Here is a 16,458-nt window from a genome sequence, read left to right as displayed (position 1 = left end):
ATCACCATCACCTAAAGATCCAGACATCACCATCACCTAAAGATCCAGACATCACCACCTAAAGATCCAGACATCACCACCTAAAGATCCAGACATCACCATCACCTAAAGATCCAGACATCACCACCTAAAGATCCAGACATCACCATCACCTAAAGATCCAGACATCATCACCTAAAGATCCAGACATCACCACCTAAAGATTCAGACATCACCACCTAAAGATCCAGACATCACCACCTAATCTCACCATCACATCATCTGTATATATTACACACTACTGCTGCTGTATATTGTACTAAAGTATAATATTACACAATATTGTTATTTACACTCTCACACTTTATGTACATAACTGATCTGTTATATATTCTGTATTAAATATGACTATAGAATATGACAGATCAGTTATGTACATAAAGTACATGGTAGTGTAAATAACAATATTGTGTAATATTATACTTATTATACAATATACAGCAGCAGTAGTGTGTGTAACTTATACGGATGATGTGATGACTGACAGTTCTGAATTGTAATGAACATCTCCTTATAACCGTTTGAATTAACTTGATTTGTTTACTATAGTTCTGCTACTCACCTGCATACACGCCATGTTGGAGCTCCCTAAGTTCTAGACACGTTATTTTTCTACCTACGTCTGTATGTGCACAAGTCCCACCTCCTGCTGCCTATAGGCTAGTTTTAGTTCTATCCTGATTCCAGATTGGCTATTTATAACCCAGTCATACAGAATCAGAATCAGAATCAGGATCAGGATCAGAATCAGAATCAGGATCAGGATCAGAATCAGGTTTATTGGCCAAGTGAGTCGACACACACAAGGAATTTGGTTCCAGATGTTTGTGACTCTCAAAAATACAGACATAAATAACACTATACTATACAATACACACATAAATAACACTATACTATACAATACAGACATAAATAACACTATAGTATACAATACAGACATAAATAACACTATACTATACAATACACACATAAATAACACTATACTATACAATACACACATAAATAACACTATACTATACAATACACACATAAATAACACTATACTATACAATACACACATAAATAACACTATACTATACAATACACACATAAATAACACTATACTATACAATACACACATAAATAACACTATACTATACAATACACACATAAATAACACTATACTATACAATACACACATAAATAACACTATACTATACAATACAGATGTGATACAATAGACATTATGAGTATTAAATATAAATACAGAATATATAACAGATCAGTTATGTACATAAAGTGTGAGAGTGTAAATAACAATATTGTGTAATATTATACTTTAGTACAATATACAGCAGCAGTAGTGTGTAATATATACAGATGATGTGATGACTGACAGTCCTGATAATGCAGCACTTACAGTATAGATATGAAGCTGATTGTGGAGAGTTTAAAGTGAAGTGAAGTGAAGTGACATAAAAAAGAGCACACAAAGAGCACACACACAGAAGTGAACACACACACCGCGAAAACGCGGTGCCCGGGGAGCAGTTGGGGGGGGTTCGGTGCGTTGCTCAAGGGCACCTCTGTCGTGGCCGGCCCGAGACTCAAACCCACAACCTTAGAGTTAGGAGTCAGACTCTCTGACCATTAGTCCACGACTTCCCCGTTTTCTCATATCCCAGACTATTATGAGACTGGGGTCAGCGCACAGGTTCAGCCATCTTATGGCGCCCCTGGAGCAGGTGAGGTTAAGGGACTTGCTCAAGGACCCAACGTAGAAGTGTCAGCAGCTTGAGGAATTGAACCCAGACCTTGACCGCTGGACCATCACATCCTCACAGCAGGAGGGGACTTCACACAGCTCCAGTGATCTGTTGAAGATATGGGTGAAGATAGGAGCCAGTTGATCAGCACATGCTTTCAGACAGGAGGGGGAGACCCCGTCTGGGCCGGGCAGGGCCGGCCCTGGCCCATTTGCTGCCCTAGGCTTCACCTGGTGCCCCTGGAATCACAGACAGTTGTGTACCGATCATTTTGTTCATAAACTTACACAGAAACAAACTGCACAGCTTTGTCCTGTTTTTCTTTATTTTGAAAATATTTTGGAAACACACACAAACTATATAAAAAAAACTGTATTACGGAGACCTTGCTTTCCTTGCCTTTCTTACAGCAATAAAATATATATAATAAATATATAAATAAAATACTTCTCAGGTAATAATATATATATATATATATATATATATATATATATATATATATATATATATATATATATATATATATATATATTAATAAAAATAATAATTTAAATGCACGGGCGCCCCTAGTGGTGGGCGGTGCCCTTAGCATTTGCCTATTCTGCCTATGTGCAGGGCCGGCCCTTGGGCCGGGAGCTTTCCTTGTCTTCTGTCTCTGAAAGAGCCGATTCACATCCTCTTCATTGATCGTGAGTGCAACTTGATTGCTGGGAGGAGTTGTTAATGGTGTTCCCAGAGGTGTGATGTCAGTCAGTGAGCTGGGTTTGATGGGATATGTTGTTCCAGATATTTGGTTTGCCAGGTTTTGCAGTGCATCACTCAGGTTGGCCTGCGGTGGGATGTAAACTCCAGTCAGAATGAATGAGGAAAATTCCTGTGGTGAATAATGTCCCTCTTCCACCGGGGCAGTTTGAGTGCTGGTTCGGAGCCTAATTTAGAACCAGTTCTTTCTTTTTTGACACCCAAAGCACAGGCTATGAACCAGGAAAAGTGGTTCTTAAGTAGCACCAAAACATTGTTGGTCTAGACTTAAGAACCGTTTGTGGGCGGGGCTGTGGGCGGGGCTACCGTTAGATAATGTACATATACTTTTACTTTACCACATTATGCTCAATTATCAGCACACATGATAGTAGTTAGCTACATGTTAAAGCTATTTTTCTGTGTTAATGATAAAATAATCTTATGTACTTTATCGATTACAACCTCCGTTTATACAGATTACTGTACATGGAGCTGCACGTACACGTTGGATTCGCCGCGTTTGGATGTTAATGTAGGTTCACAAAGACATGAGCATTAACAGTAAAGCAACATCCGCCATTGTTGATGCTGTGTTTGTGTTTGTCGCTGCTGCGCTAGCGTTGCTGTGTAACGTGACACATATACAGTGACGTCAGACTCGGCTCTGTGATCTAACCGATGGAAAGACAAACCGGTTCTTAAAAGGTTCGCCAGTGGAACCAACTTTGAACCAGCACCAGCACTAGCTCTGAACCAGCACCCGGTTCTTTATGGTGGAAAAAGGGTATAAAAGGGTTTACAGTTTATGAGCAGTGATTCCAGGTTTGGGCTGCAGTGTTTATTCAGCACTGTGACATCATCTGTACACCAACGTTCGTTAATGTAGAAACAGATTCTGTAATAAGACCTGTAATAAGACCTGTAACAGAGTGTAATAGACTGTAATAAGACCTGTAACAGAGTGTAATAGACTGTAATAAGACCTGTAACAGAGTGTAATAGACTGTAATAAGACCTGTAACAGAGTGTAATAGACTGTAATAAGACCTGTAACAGAGTGTAATAGACTGTAACAGAGTGTAATAGACTGTAATAAGACCTGTAACAGAGTGTAATAGACTGTAATAAGACCTGTAACAGAGTGTTATAGACTGTAATAAGACCTGTAACAGAGTGTTATAGACTGTAATAACATGGACTGTAATAAGACCTAAAACAGAGTGTAATAGACTGTAATAACATGGATTGTAATAATGCCTAAAACAGTTCGACTAGACTAACATAACATGATGGAAATGAATAAAACAATCACATGTTACTGCACAACAATATAGTAAAAACTTGTAATAACACCGGTAGCAATGTGTAATAGACCGTAACAAAAGCTGTAATAGAAAGTAATAACATAATACAATATGTAATATAACTACACAATAACAGTAAAATCTTTAAACACTGTTTAAATCTGTTTAATTAAATATCAACCCCAGTAATCACAGCTTTCGACTGAACCGCTTTAAACAAGTAAAGGGTAAAACAAGCTATTATTTATAATAACATGTTAATAAATCAAGATATAAATGTAACGATGCACTCACACACACACACACACACTCACACACACAAACACACACACACGTACTCACACACACTCACACACATACACACACACACACTCTCACACACACACACACTCCCACACACACACACACTCACACACTCACACACACAGTCGCAGCTCTCTCATTACAGGCTCCTGTCTGTAGATACAGACCTGTTCTTTAAGCTATGAACCATTAAAGAACACTTTTCCTGTGTTGATTGTGTGAGAATGTTGAACAAACCCCAAATAATTAAATATTAATGTTTTATTAACTTTTCGCAAAATTTCTTATGTTCTGTAAAGCTGCTTTGAGACATTGTTAAAAGCGCTATACAAAAAAGTTTTAATTGAAAATTGTATTTTACTAGTTAAAGAGTACTCAAACAATTTTTCTCTATCATTGTGATAACCTAAATTTCTTTTTGAACTGATTAATGGTTAGAGAGTCTGACTCCTAACCCTAAGGTTGTGGGTTCGAGTCTCGGGCCGGCCACGACTGAGATGCCTTTGAGCAAGGCACCGAACCCCCCAACTGCTCCACGGGCGCCGCAGTATAAATGGCGTGTGTGTTCACAGTGTGTGTGTGTTCACTGCTGTGTGTGTGCACTTTGGATGGGTTAAATGCAGAGAACAAATTCTGAGTATGGGTCAACGTACTTAGCCATATGTCACGTCACTTAAAATAATTTCTAACACTATAATTTGCAAATGGTGTGCTTATTGATATTGAACCATCAGGAACTACAGGGGAATTTTGTCCCTCTATGTTCATCTTATAATAATAATAATAATAATAATAATAATAATAATAATAATAATAAACAAGGTGTCAGACCAAATTATAAAGCATTCACCTGTTACACCTCAAAAACCTCAATCAGAACTTAATAGAAGGGTCAAGTGGTTATTTTAATTATTGCCCCCAGGCTATACATTAAAATGAAATAGATTGCTGATTAGTAACAGTGCTGTTTATGTGATCTGCAAAATTGTGTAGAATTTCAATTATATGTTGCAGAACTTATATAAATGATATTAGAAACAGGTCCAGATCCAGTTGAAATAAAATGTCTACAATGTGAGAACTGAAGCGAGCCTTCACTCTGCAGTACACAGAGAACGTTAAAGATTAAATGCTGACACACATTTGCTGACTGATTTTAGCCTTTAAAGAAAATCCATTTTTAAATAAAACCTCTTTTGACCTGTAGCTCCATTTTGACCTGTAGCTCCCTACATTACCCACAATGCCTTTCAGCCATGTGCCAATATTGGTGCACTGGGGTTTGTCTCTTAAGTCAGCTCTTGCTACAGAGAGTGATTCTCTGTGAAATCAGAGCTACACACAACGATAAATTCTGCAAACCAGAAATTTCACGTGGTTCAGGGTTTAGTTTTACTGTCAATTCTACGCTCCAGGTTCGATGGTCAACAACAACGACTTTCAGATACAAATAAAGCTTTAAAAAGCTGGAGGTGGAGCTTAATGGGGGCGGAGTCATAATAAAGTAAATAAATTAATTAAATTCACACAAAACAGAGACACAAAAACTCTTAGCTGATCGAGTGCATACAGAAAAAGAAGGTTTATTATTTATAAAAAATGGTTTTGCAAAAGCAAGTCTTACATTTATCTACTCATCTAAAATAAATGTTTTATTCTGTTATATAATTTACATGCCTGGACTGACTGCCTTTACACAAAGACTTAATCATTGCACAAAACATCAACCTGGAAAGAAAGAAGTAGAAAAAAATAAATAAAACAAAACAACTGCTTGTCTGCTGATACGGTGCCAGTGCCAGTCCTGGTGGTGGGGCTTATTCAGAACCTGTGAATAATGAGAATGACAATGAGACACTCAACTAAACACGAGGACCAAAGAAGTGAGAGCTTGTGGGTGATGATGTGAGGAAGTCGAGCTGTTTGCTGCTTTGTTATTGTAACAAACGGCTAAAAGAAAGTTGCAGAATTACTGTCCAAGGACCAAACTGTACGGAAGCCATATTGTTAATCCTAATGCGCAGTTACAGGTTCAGAATAAATAAGTAATCATGATGCACTGCAGATGAACGGCGCTCGGTAAACTAATCCCTAACCGGATCCCAGAACCAGCACCGGCTCCACTGGGTCAGAGGAAAAGAGGTAAAAAGTGATCCAGCGCTAATCCCACCATCTATAAACCCTCTAAGCACACGCATCATCCGTGTTTCTCAATGAGCACACGTGGAGTTTTACATTCCTTTAGTCAGATCAGGTTTTTTTTAGCTTGCTGAAGTGTAACGCCCCCAAAACACTGTTTCTCTAAAGAGGTCCACTCATTGCCGTAGGACAGAAAACTGCCAGTGTACTGTGTGTGAGCCTGTTTATAACTGCTAAAAGTCCCCGTGCTACTAACACGTGTCATCTGTAAGGAGACATAAACAACAGCACGCTGGGTTACTATACAAAAAGGAAATAACAGCTGTGAACAGATCACTCACCGTGCTACCAACACTTTCTCTTCTTTGGGGATTTATCAGGTGGATGATGCTACAGGGAGAAGAGCAGAACTCAGAAACACAACAACACAACAAAAAAAAAAAACACCATTTCAACCACCTTTTTGTGTTATTTCGGTGAAATAAAAACAGATCTTTAAGTTACTACTAGAGGACACATTATAAACTCTGGAGACTCGAGTTCATCCCATTCCTGACCAGACCAGTTTCTACTAGTTATATGCACCAGGAGAACACCGGTCGAGCCTAACAAGCTGCAGCAGTGGCGGCTGTTAGACTGTTCAATTCAGGTTTATATCAATGTGAGACTGACCTTCTCTTTCCAGATGCATAGTATGCTGATAATGACAAGGCACACGGACCGGACAGTCAGAGCTGGAGTCCACTCCCTTACAGTTAAACTGGACAGACGGATGTGTCCGTTGCTGTCGACGAACGGATTGACTGGAATGTTCTCTCCGGTAAACATGACCTGTATGACAATGAGGACAGAAGTCAAGATGGAGGGCACATGAAGAAGTGATCAAAAACAGTGTGTGCACTGACACTTTTGAGGTTCACCTGAGGAGGTTCAAATGGGAATCGGCTGCTAAACGTAAAGAGAAGCTGGAACTTCTGGCCCTCGTACATTGTTAATGGAGCGCCCTCCAAATCTATAAACCACCTGGACACAAGATGCAAGTGAGAAACTGCCAAGAACGAATAAACACACTCATCAATGCTCTGTGTGTAAGAAACCACTGTATCCATAACAGTGAAAACCTTTCTGTATAAATCGTAAAATAAAACCAGAAACAAGCTCCTACTCTGTGATTGTATTCTGAACTCTTCTTTCTTTCAGAGTCATTCCTGGAGGTGGATCATTCTGCAAAATCAACCATTCCTTCTGCAACCGTCTCTAGAAATAGAAACAATAAATATAGAAACAATAAATATAGCTGAGTGCACAATTATGTACACCCCACCCCTTGGTACTAGCTGTAAGGAAGAAAAACACCACCAAGTTCTGATTCAGCAGTCAATCCTCAGTCTAATGTGCAGCTCTTAAAAGTTTGTGAACCACTTCAAGCTGCTCAGGTAATTCATTTTCCAGTCTCCTTATTAACGAGTGTTATACAATGTGTTCAGTCTTATTTAAACACTTTCTTAGGTTATTTACAGAACTAAGATTTATACATCAAAAAGGAATAAAATTCGTTCACACAAATGAGTAAAAAAAAAAGATTGAATATCGAACAAAACACAAAACATTTCTACAACTAAAAAGGTGCTTCCCAGTTCATTCTTTAGATGATTTGCTAGCATTTCTAAAACAAAACAAAACAAAAGCACCCTCATGATTAGTCTCACCATGGATAAATATTCTATTCATATATATTCTATTCTATATATAATATTATATTCTATTCTATATATAAAAAATTCACATTTTTCTCCACCCTCAAAACTGTGGAGATGATAGTGGACTTTAGGAAAAACTGCTCAACCTGTTCAATCTGTCCTGTTCACATCCATCACCATCTGGTTTGGTGCAGCAACTAAACAGGACAGGAACAGACCGCAACGCACAGTAACAACAGCAGAAATAATAACTGGTGCCCCCCTGCCCACCCCCCAGGACTTGTACGACACAAGAACCAGAAACTGGGCAGTAAAAATCACCACTGCCCCTTTACACCCTGGACACACCCTCTTTCAGCTCCTCCTTTCTCTCAGGTGCTACAGAACTTTGTTTACTAAAACTACCAGACACAGGAACAGTTTCTTTTCCCAGACAATCACCCTGATTAACACCTCACCATAATTATATTCACTGCTTCATATCTATAAGTACTGCATTATCAGGACTGTCAGTCATCACATCATCTGTATATATTACACACTACTGCTGCTGTATATTGTACTAAAGTATATTACACAATATTGTTATTTACACTCTCACACTTTATGTACATAACTGATCTGTTATATAGTCTGTATTAAATATGACTATAGAATATGACAGATCAGTTATGTACATAAAGTACATGGTAGTGTAAATAACAATATTGTGTAATATTATACTTTTTATACAATATACAGCAGCAGTAGTGTGTGTAACTTATACGGATGATGTGATGACTGACAGTTCTGAATTGTAATGAACATCTCCTTATAACCGTTTGAATTAACTTGATTTGTTTACTATAGTTCTGCTACTCACCTGCATACACGCCATGTTGGAACTACCTAAGTTCTAGACACGTTATTTTTCTACCTACGTCTGTATGTGCACAAGTCCCACCTCCTGCTGCCTATAGGCTAGTTTTAGTTCTATCCTGATTCCAGATTGGCTATTTATAGTCATACAGAATCAGAATCAGGATCAGGATCAGAATTAGGTTTATTGGCCAAGTGAGTCGACACACACAAGGAATTTGGTTCCAGCTGTTTGTGACTCTCAGAAGTACAGACATAAATAACACTATACTATACAATACACACATAAATAACACTATACTATACAATACACACATAAATAACACTATACTATACAATACACACATAAATAACACTATACTATACAATACAGACATAAATAACACTATACTATACAATACAGACATAAATAACACTATACTATACAATACAGACATAAATAACACTATACTATACAATACAGACATAAATAACACTATACTATACAATACACACATAAATAACACTATACTATACAATACAGACATAAATAACACTATACTATACAACACACATAAATAACACTATACTATACAATACAGACATAAATAACACTATACTATACAATACAGACATAAATAACACTATACTATACTATACTATACAATACACACATTAGTAACACTATACTATACAATACACACATAAATAACACTATACTATACAATACACACATAAATAACACTATACTATACAATACACACATAAATAACACTGTATTATACAATACACACATAAATAACACTATACTATACAATACAGACATAAATAACACTATACTATACAATACAGACATAAATAACACTGTACTATACAATACACACATAAATAACACTGTACTATACAATACACACATAAATAACACTATACTATACAATACAGACATAAATAACACTATACTATACAATACACACATAAATAACACTATACTATACAATACACACATAAATAACACTATACTATACAATACAGACATAAATAACACTATACTATACAATACACACATAAATAACACTACACTATACAATACACACATAAATAACACTGTACTATACAATACACACATAAATAACACTATACTATACAATACACACATAAATAAACTATACTATACAATACACACATAAATAACACTATACTATACAATACAGATGTGATACAATAGACAGAATGAGTATTAAATATAAATACAGAATATATAACAGATCAGTTATGTACATAAAGTGTGAGAGTGTAAATAACAATATTGTGTAATATTATACTTTATTGTACAATATACAGCAGCAGTAGTGTGTAATATATACAGATGATGTGATGACTGACAGTCCTGATAATGCAGCACTTATGGATATGAAGCTGATTGAGGAGAGTTTAAAGCAGGAGGGGACTTCACACAGCTCCAGTGATCTGTTGAAGATATGGGTGAAGATAGGAGCCAGTTGATCAACACATGCTTTGAGACAGGAGAGCTTTCCTTGTCTTCTGTCTCTGAAAGAGCCAATTCACATCCTCTTCACTAATCGTGAGTGCAACTTGATTGCCGGGAGAAGTTGTTAATTAGAGATGATCCGGATACTCGGCTGAAACGAGTATTCGGTACGGATAAAGCACTCAGGTTGGCCTGCGGTGGGATGTAAACTCCAGTCAGAATGAATGAGGAAAATTACTGTAGTGAATAATGTCCCTTTTCCACCGAGGCAGTTTGAGTGCTAGTTCGGAGCCTAATTTAGAACCAGTTCTTTCTTTTTTGACACCCAAAGCACCGGCTATGAACCAGGAAAAGTGGTTCTTAAGTAGCACCAAAACGTTGCTGGTCTAGACTTGAGAACCGTTTGTGGGCGGGTCTGTGGGCGGGGCTACCGTTAGATAATGTACATTAAGTATACCAATGTTTAATACACTTTTACTTTACTGCAATATGATCAATTATCAGCACACATGATAGTAGTTAGCTACACGCTAAAGCTATTTTTCTGTGTTAATGATAAAATAACATTATGTACTTTATTGATTACAACCTCTGTTTATACAGATTACATGGAGCTGCACGTACACGTTGGATTCGCCACGTTTGGATGTTAATGTAGGTTCACAAAGACATGAGCATTAACAGTAAAGCAACATCCGCCATTGTTGATGCTGTGTTTGTGTTTGTCGCTGCTGCGCTAAACTTGCTGTGTAACGTGACACGTATACAGTGACGTCAGACTCGGCTCTGTGATCTAACCGATGGAAAGGCAAACCGGTTCTTAGAAGGTTCGCCAGTGGAACCAACTTTGAACCAGCACCAGCACTAGCTCTGAACCAGCACCCGGTTCTTTATGGTGGAAAAAGGGTATAAAAGGGTTTACAGTTTATGAGCAGTGATTCCAGGTTTGGGCTGCAGTGTTTATTCAGCACTGTGACATCATCTGTACACCAACGTTCGTTAATGTAGAAACAGATTCTGTAATAAGACCTGTAATAAGACCTGTAACAGAGTGTAATAGACTGTAATAAGACCTGTAACAGAGTGTAATAGACTGTAATAAGACCTGTAACAGAGTGTAATAGACTGTAATAACACCTGTACCAGAGCGTAATAGACTGTAATAAGACCTGTAACAGAGTGTAATAGACTGTAATAACACCTGTAACAGAGTGTAATAGACTGTAATAAGACCCTTAACAGAGTGTAATAGGCTGTAATAACACCTGTACAGAGTGTAATTGACTGTAATAAGACCTGTAACAGTGTGTAATAGACTGTAATAACACCTGTAACAGTGTGTAATAGACTGTAATAAGACCTGTAACAGAGTGTAATAGACTGTAATAACACCTGTAACAGAGTGTAATAGACTGTAATAAGACCCTTAACAGAGTGTAATAGGCTGTAATAACACCTGTAACAGAGTGTAATTGACTGTAATAAGACCTGTAACAGTGTGTAATAGACTGTAATAACACCTGTAACAGTGTGTAATAGACTGTAATAAGACCTGTAACAGAGTGTAATAGACTGTAATAAGACCTGTAACAGAGTGTAATAGACTGTAATAAGACCTGTAACAGAGTGTAATAGACTGTAATAAGACCTGTAACAGAGCGTAATAGACTGTAATAAGACCTGCAACAGAGCGTAATAGACTGTAATAAGACCTGTAACAGAGTGTAATAGACTGTAATAAGACCTAAAACAGAGCGTAATAGACTGTAATAAGACCTGTAACAGAGTGTAATCGACTGTAATAAGACCTGTAGCAGAGCGTAATAGACTGTAATAAGACCTGTAACAGAGTGTAATAGACTGTAATAAGACCTGTAACAGAGCGTAATAGACTGTAATAAGACCTGTAACAGAGCGTAATAGACTGTAATAAGACCTGTAACAGAGTGTACTAGACTGTAATAAGACCTGTAACAGAGTGTAATATACTGTAATAAGGCCTGTAACAGAGTGTAATAGACTGTAATAAGACCTGTAACAGAGGTACAGTAATTGACTGTAATAAGACCCAAAACAGAGTGTACTAGACTGTAATAAGACCCTGTAACAGAGTGTAATTGACTGTAATAAGACCTGTAACAGAGTGTAATAGACTGCAATAACACCTGTAACAGAGCGTAATTGACTGTAATAAGACCCAAAACAGAGTGTAATAGACTGTAATAAGACCTGTAACAGAGTGTAATAGACTGCAATAACACCTGTAACAGAGTGTAATTGACTGTAATAAGACCCAAAACAGAGTGTAATAGACTGTAATAAGACCCAAAACAGAGTGTAATAGACTGTAATAAGACCCTGTAACAGAGTGTAATAGACTGTAATAAGACCTGTAACAGAGTGTAATAGACTGTAATAAGACCTGTAACAGAGCGTAATAGACTGTAATAAGACCTGTAACAGAGCGTAATAGACTGTAATAAGACCTGTAACAGAGTGTAATAGACTGTAATAAGACCTGTAACAGAGTGTAATAGACTGTAATAAGACCTGTAACAGAGCGTAATAGACTGTAATAAGACCTGCAACAGAGCGTAATAGAATGTAATAAGACCTGTAACAGAGTGTAATAGACTGTAATAACACCTGTAACAGTGTGTAATAGACTGTAATAAGACCTGTAACAGAGTGTAATAGACTGTAATAAGACCTGTAACAGTGTGTAATAGACTGTAATAACACCTGTAACAGTGTGTAATAGACTGTAATAAGACCTGTAACAGAGTGAAATAGACTGTAATAACACCTGTAACAGAGTGTAATAGACTGTAATAAGACCTGTAACAGAGTGTAATAGACTGTAGTAAGACCTGTAACAGAGCGTAATAGACTGTAATAAGACCTGTAACAGAGCGTAATAGACTGTAATAAGACCTGTAACAGAGTGTAATAGACTGTAATAAGACCTGTAACAGAGCGTAATAGACTGTAATAAGACCTGTAACAGAGCGTAATAGACTGTAATAAGACCTGCAACAGAGCGTAATAGACTGTAATAAGACCTGTAACAGAGTGTAATAGACTGTAATAAGACCTAAAACAGAGCGTAATAGACTGTAATAAGACCTGTAACAGAGTGTAATTGACTGTAATAAGACCTGTAGCAGAGCGTAATAGACTGTAATAAGACCTGTAACAGAGTGTAATAGACTGTAATAAGACCTGTAACAGAGCGTAATAGACTGTAATAAGACCTGTAACAGAGCGTAATAGACTGTAATAAGACCTGTAACAGAGTGTACTAGACTGTAATAAGACCTGTAACAGAGTGTAATATACTGTAATAAGGCCTGTAACAGAGTGTAATAGACTGTAATAAGACCTGTAACAGAGTGTAATTGACTGTAATAAGACCCAAAACAGAGTGTAATAGACTGTAATAAGACCCTGTAACAGAGTGTAATTGACTGTAATAAGACCTGTAACAGAGTGTAATAGACTGCAATAACACCTGTAACAGAGTGTAATTGACTGTAATAAGACCCAAAACAGAGTGTAATAGACTGTAATAAGACCTGTAACAGAGTGTAATAGACTGCAATAACACCTGTAACAGAGTGTAATTGACTGTAATAAGACCCAAAACAGAGTGTAATAGACTGTAATAAGACCCAAAACAGAGTGTAATAGACTATAATAAGACCCTGTAACAGAGTGTAATTGACTGTAATAAGACCTGTAACAGAGTATAATAGACAGTAATAAGACCTGTAATAGACTGTAATAAGACCCAAAACAGAGCGTGATAGACTGTAATAAAACCTGTAACACAGTGTAATAGACTGTAATAAGACCTGTAACAGAGTGTAATAGACTGTAATAAGACCTGTAACAGAGTGTAATTGACTGTAATAAGACCCTAAACAGACTGTAATAGACTGTAATAAGACCCTGTAACAGAGTGTAATTGACTGTAATAAGACCTGTAACAGAGTGTAATAGACTGCAATAACACCTGTAACAGAGTGTAATTGACTGTAATAAGACCCAAAACAGAGTGTAATAGACTGTAATAAGACCTGTAACAGAGTGTAATAGACTGCAATAACACCTGTAACAGAGTGTAATTGACTGTAATAAGACCCAAACAGAGTGTAATAGACTGTAATAAGACCCAAAACAGAGTGTAATAGACTGTAATAAGACCCAAAACAGAGTGTAATAGACTGTAATAAGACCCTGTAACAGAGTGTAATTGACTGTAATAAGACCTGTAACAGAGCATAATAGACTGTAATAAGACCTGTAACAGAGTATAATAGACAGTAATACGACCTGTAATAGACTGTAATAAGACCTGTAACAGAGTGTAATAGACTGTAATAAGACCTGTAACAGAGTGTAATAGACTGTAATAAGACCTGTAACAGAGTGTAATAGACTGTAATAAGACCTGTAACAGAGTGTAATAGACTGTAATAAGACCTGTAACAGAGTGTAATAGACTGTAATAAGACCTGTAACAGAGTGTAATAGACTGCAATAACATCTGTAACAGAGTGTAATAGACTGTAATACGACCCAAAACAGAGTGTAATAGACGGTAATAAGACCTGTGTCAGGGTGTAATTGACTGTAATAATACCTGTAACAAAGTGTTATAGACTGTAAACACAGACTGCCAACAGACCAACAGGACAAAACAACAGTAGATTCCGTGCTGCATGAGGCAACGCGGCTTAACTAAATACTACCAATAATCAAGACACATGAGGGACAGGTGTGCAGAAGCGGGCAGGAAGAGACAAGGGGCGGGGCAGACGTGACAGAAAAACATAAACAAAAGGCACATGGCCAGAGTCCATGTCCTGTCATGTCCAGAGTCCTGACACACACAAACACACACACACACTCACACACACACTCGCAGCTCTCTCATTACATTCTGTGTTGATTGTGTGAGAATGTTGAACAAACCCCAAATAATTAAATATTAATGTTTTATTAACTTTTCGCAAAATTTCTGATGTTCTGTAAAGCTGCTTTGAGACATTGTTAAAAGTGCTATACAAAAAAGTTTTAATTGAAAATTGTATTTTATTAGTTAAAGAGTAATCAAACAATTTTTCTCTATCATTGTGATAACCTAAATTTCTTTTTGAACTGATTAATGGTTAGAGAGTCTGACTCCTAACCCTAAGGTTGTGGGTTCGAGTCTCGGGCCGGCCACGACTGACATGCCTTTGAGCAAGGCACCGAACCCCCCAACTGCTCCCCGGACGCCGCAGTATAAATGGGTTGGATGGGTTAAATGCAGAGAACGAATTCTGAGCATGGGTCACCGTACTTTGCCGTATGTCACGTCACTTAAAATAATTTCTAACACTATAATTTGCAAATGGTGTGCTTATTGATACCGCCCTCTAGAGGAACCAGCGGGAACTAATGGGAAATTTTGTCACTCCATTTTCATCTTATAATAATAATAGTAATAAAATAATAATAAACAAAGTGTCAGACCAAATTATAAAGCATTCATCTGTTACCTCAAAAACCTCAATCAGAACTTAATAGAAGGGTCAAAGTGGTTATTTTAATTATTGCCCCCAGGCTATACTATAAATGAAACAGATTGCTGAACAGTAACAGTGCTGTTTATGTGATCTGCAAAATTGTGTAGAATTTCAAATATGTTGCAGAACTTATATAAATGATATTAGAAACAGGTCCAGATCCAGTTGAAGGAAAATCTCTACAACGTGAGAACTGAAGTGAGCCTTCACTCTGCAGTACACAGGGAACGTTAAAGATTAAATGCTGACACACATTTGCTGACTGATTTTAGCCTTTTAAAGAAAATCCATTTTTAAATTAAATCTGTTTTGACCTGTAGCTCCATTTTGACCTGTAGCTCCCTACATTACCCACCATGCCTTTCAGCCATGTGTCAATATTGGTGCACTGGGGTTTGTCTCTTAAGTCAGCTCTTGCTACAGAGAGTGATTCTCTGTGAAATCAGAGCTACACACAACGGTAAATTCTGCAAACCAGAAATTTCACGTGGTTCAGGGTTTAGTTTTACTGTCAATTCTACGCTCCAGGTTTGATGGTCAACAACAACGACTTTCATATACAAATACAGCTTTAAAAAGCTGGAG

The 16,458-nt window shown here is 37.2% G+C and overlaps 1 protein-coding gene across 1 annotated transcript; it reads right to left on the bottom strand.

Moving 5' to 3' along the window:
* Positions 1 to 6,619: 6,619 nt before the first annotated feature.
* LOC132842921 (probable ubiquitin-conjugating enzyme E2 W-A) lies at positions 6,620 to 8,851 on the bottom strand. Its single transcript, XM_060865910.1, has 5 exons — positions 8,837 to 8,851; positions 7,440 to 7,531; positions 7,195 to 7,297; positions 6,947 to 7,105; positions 6,620 to 6,664 (listed from the first exon to the last, which is right to left on the bottom strand). The coding sequence occupies exons 1-5, from the start codon at positions 8,849 to 8,851 to the stop codon at positions 6,620 to 6,622; spliced, it is 414 nt and encodes a 137-aa protein (XP_060721893.1).
* Positions 8,852 to 16,458: the final 7,607 nt, after the last annotated feature.

The sequence above is a fragment of the Tachysurus vachellii genome, chromosome 1 (assembly GCF_030014155.1).
Source record: "Tachysurus vachellii isolate PV-2020 chromosome 1, HZAU_Pvac_v1, whole genome shotgun sequence".
Taxonomy (NCBI): Eukaryota; Metazoa; Chordata; class Actinopteri; order Siluriformes; family Bagridae; genus Tachysurus; species Tachysurus vachellii.
Note: the sequence above shows the minus strand (reverse complement) of the source record. Positions and strands in the feature narration are given on the sequence as shown.

Excerpts from the sequence above, each read along its gene's own strand:
- LOC132842921 (XM_060865910.1), bottom strand. Across the intron at positions 7,298-7,439 it reads GTTCAGAATACAATCACAGA|GTGGTTTATAGATTTGGAGG; the intron begins GTAGGAGCTTGT and ends TCTTGTGTCCAG. Across the intron at positions 6,665-6,946 it reads TATGCATCTGGAAAGAGAAG|CATCATCCACCTGATAAATC; the intron begins GTCAGTCTCACA and ends TTCTCCCTGTAG.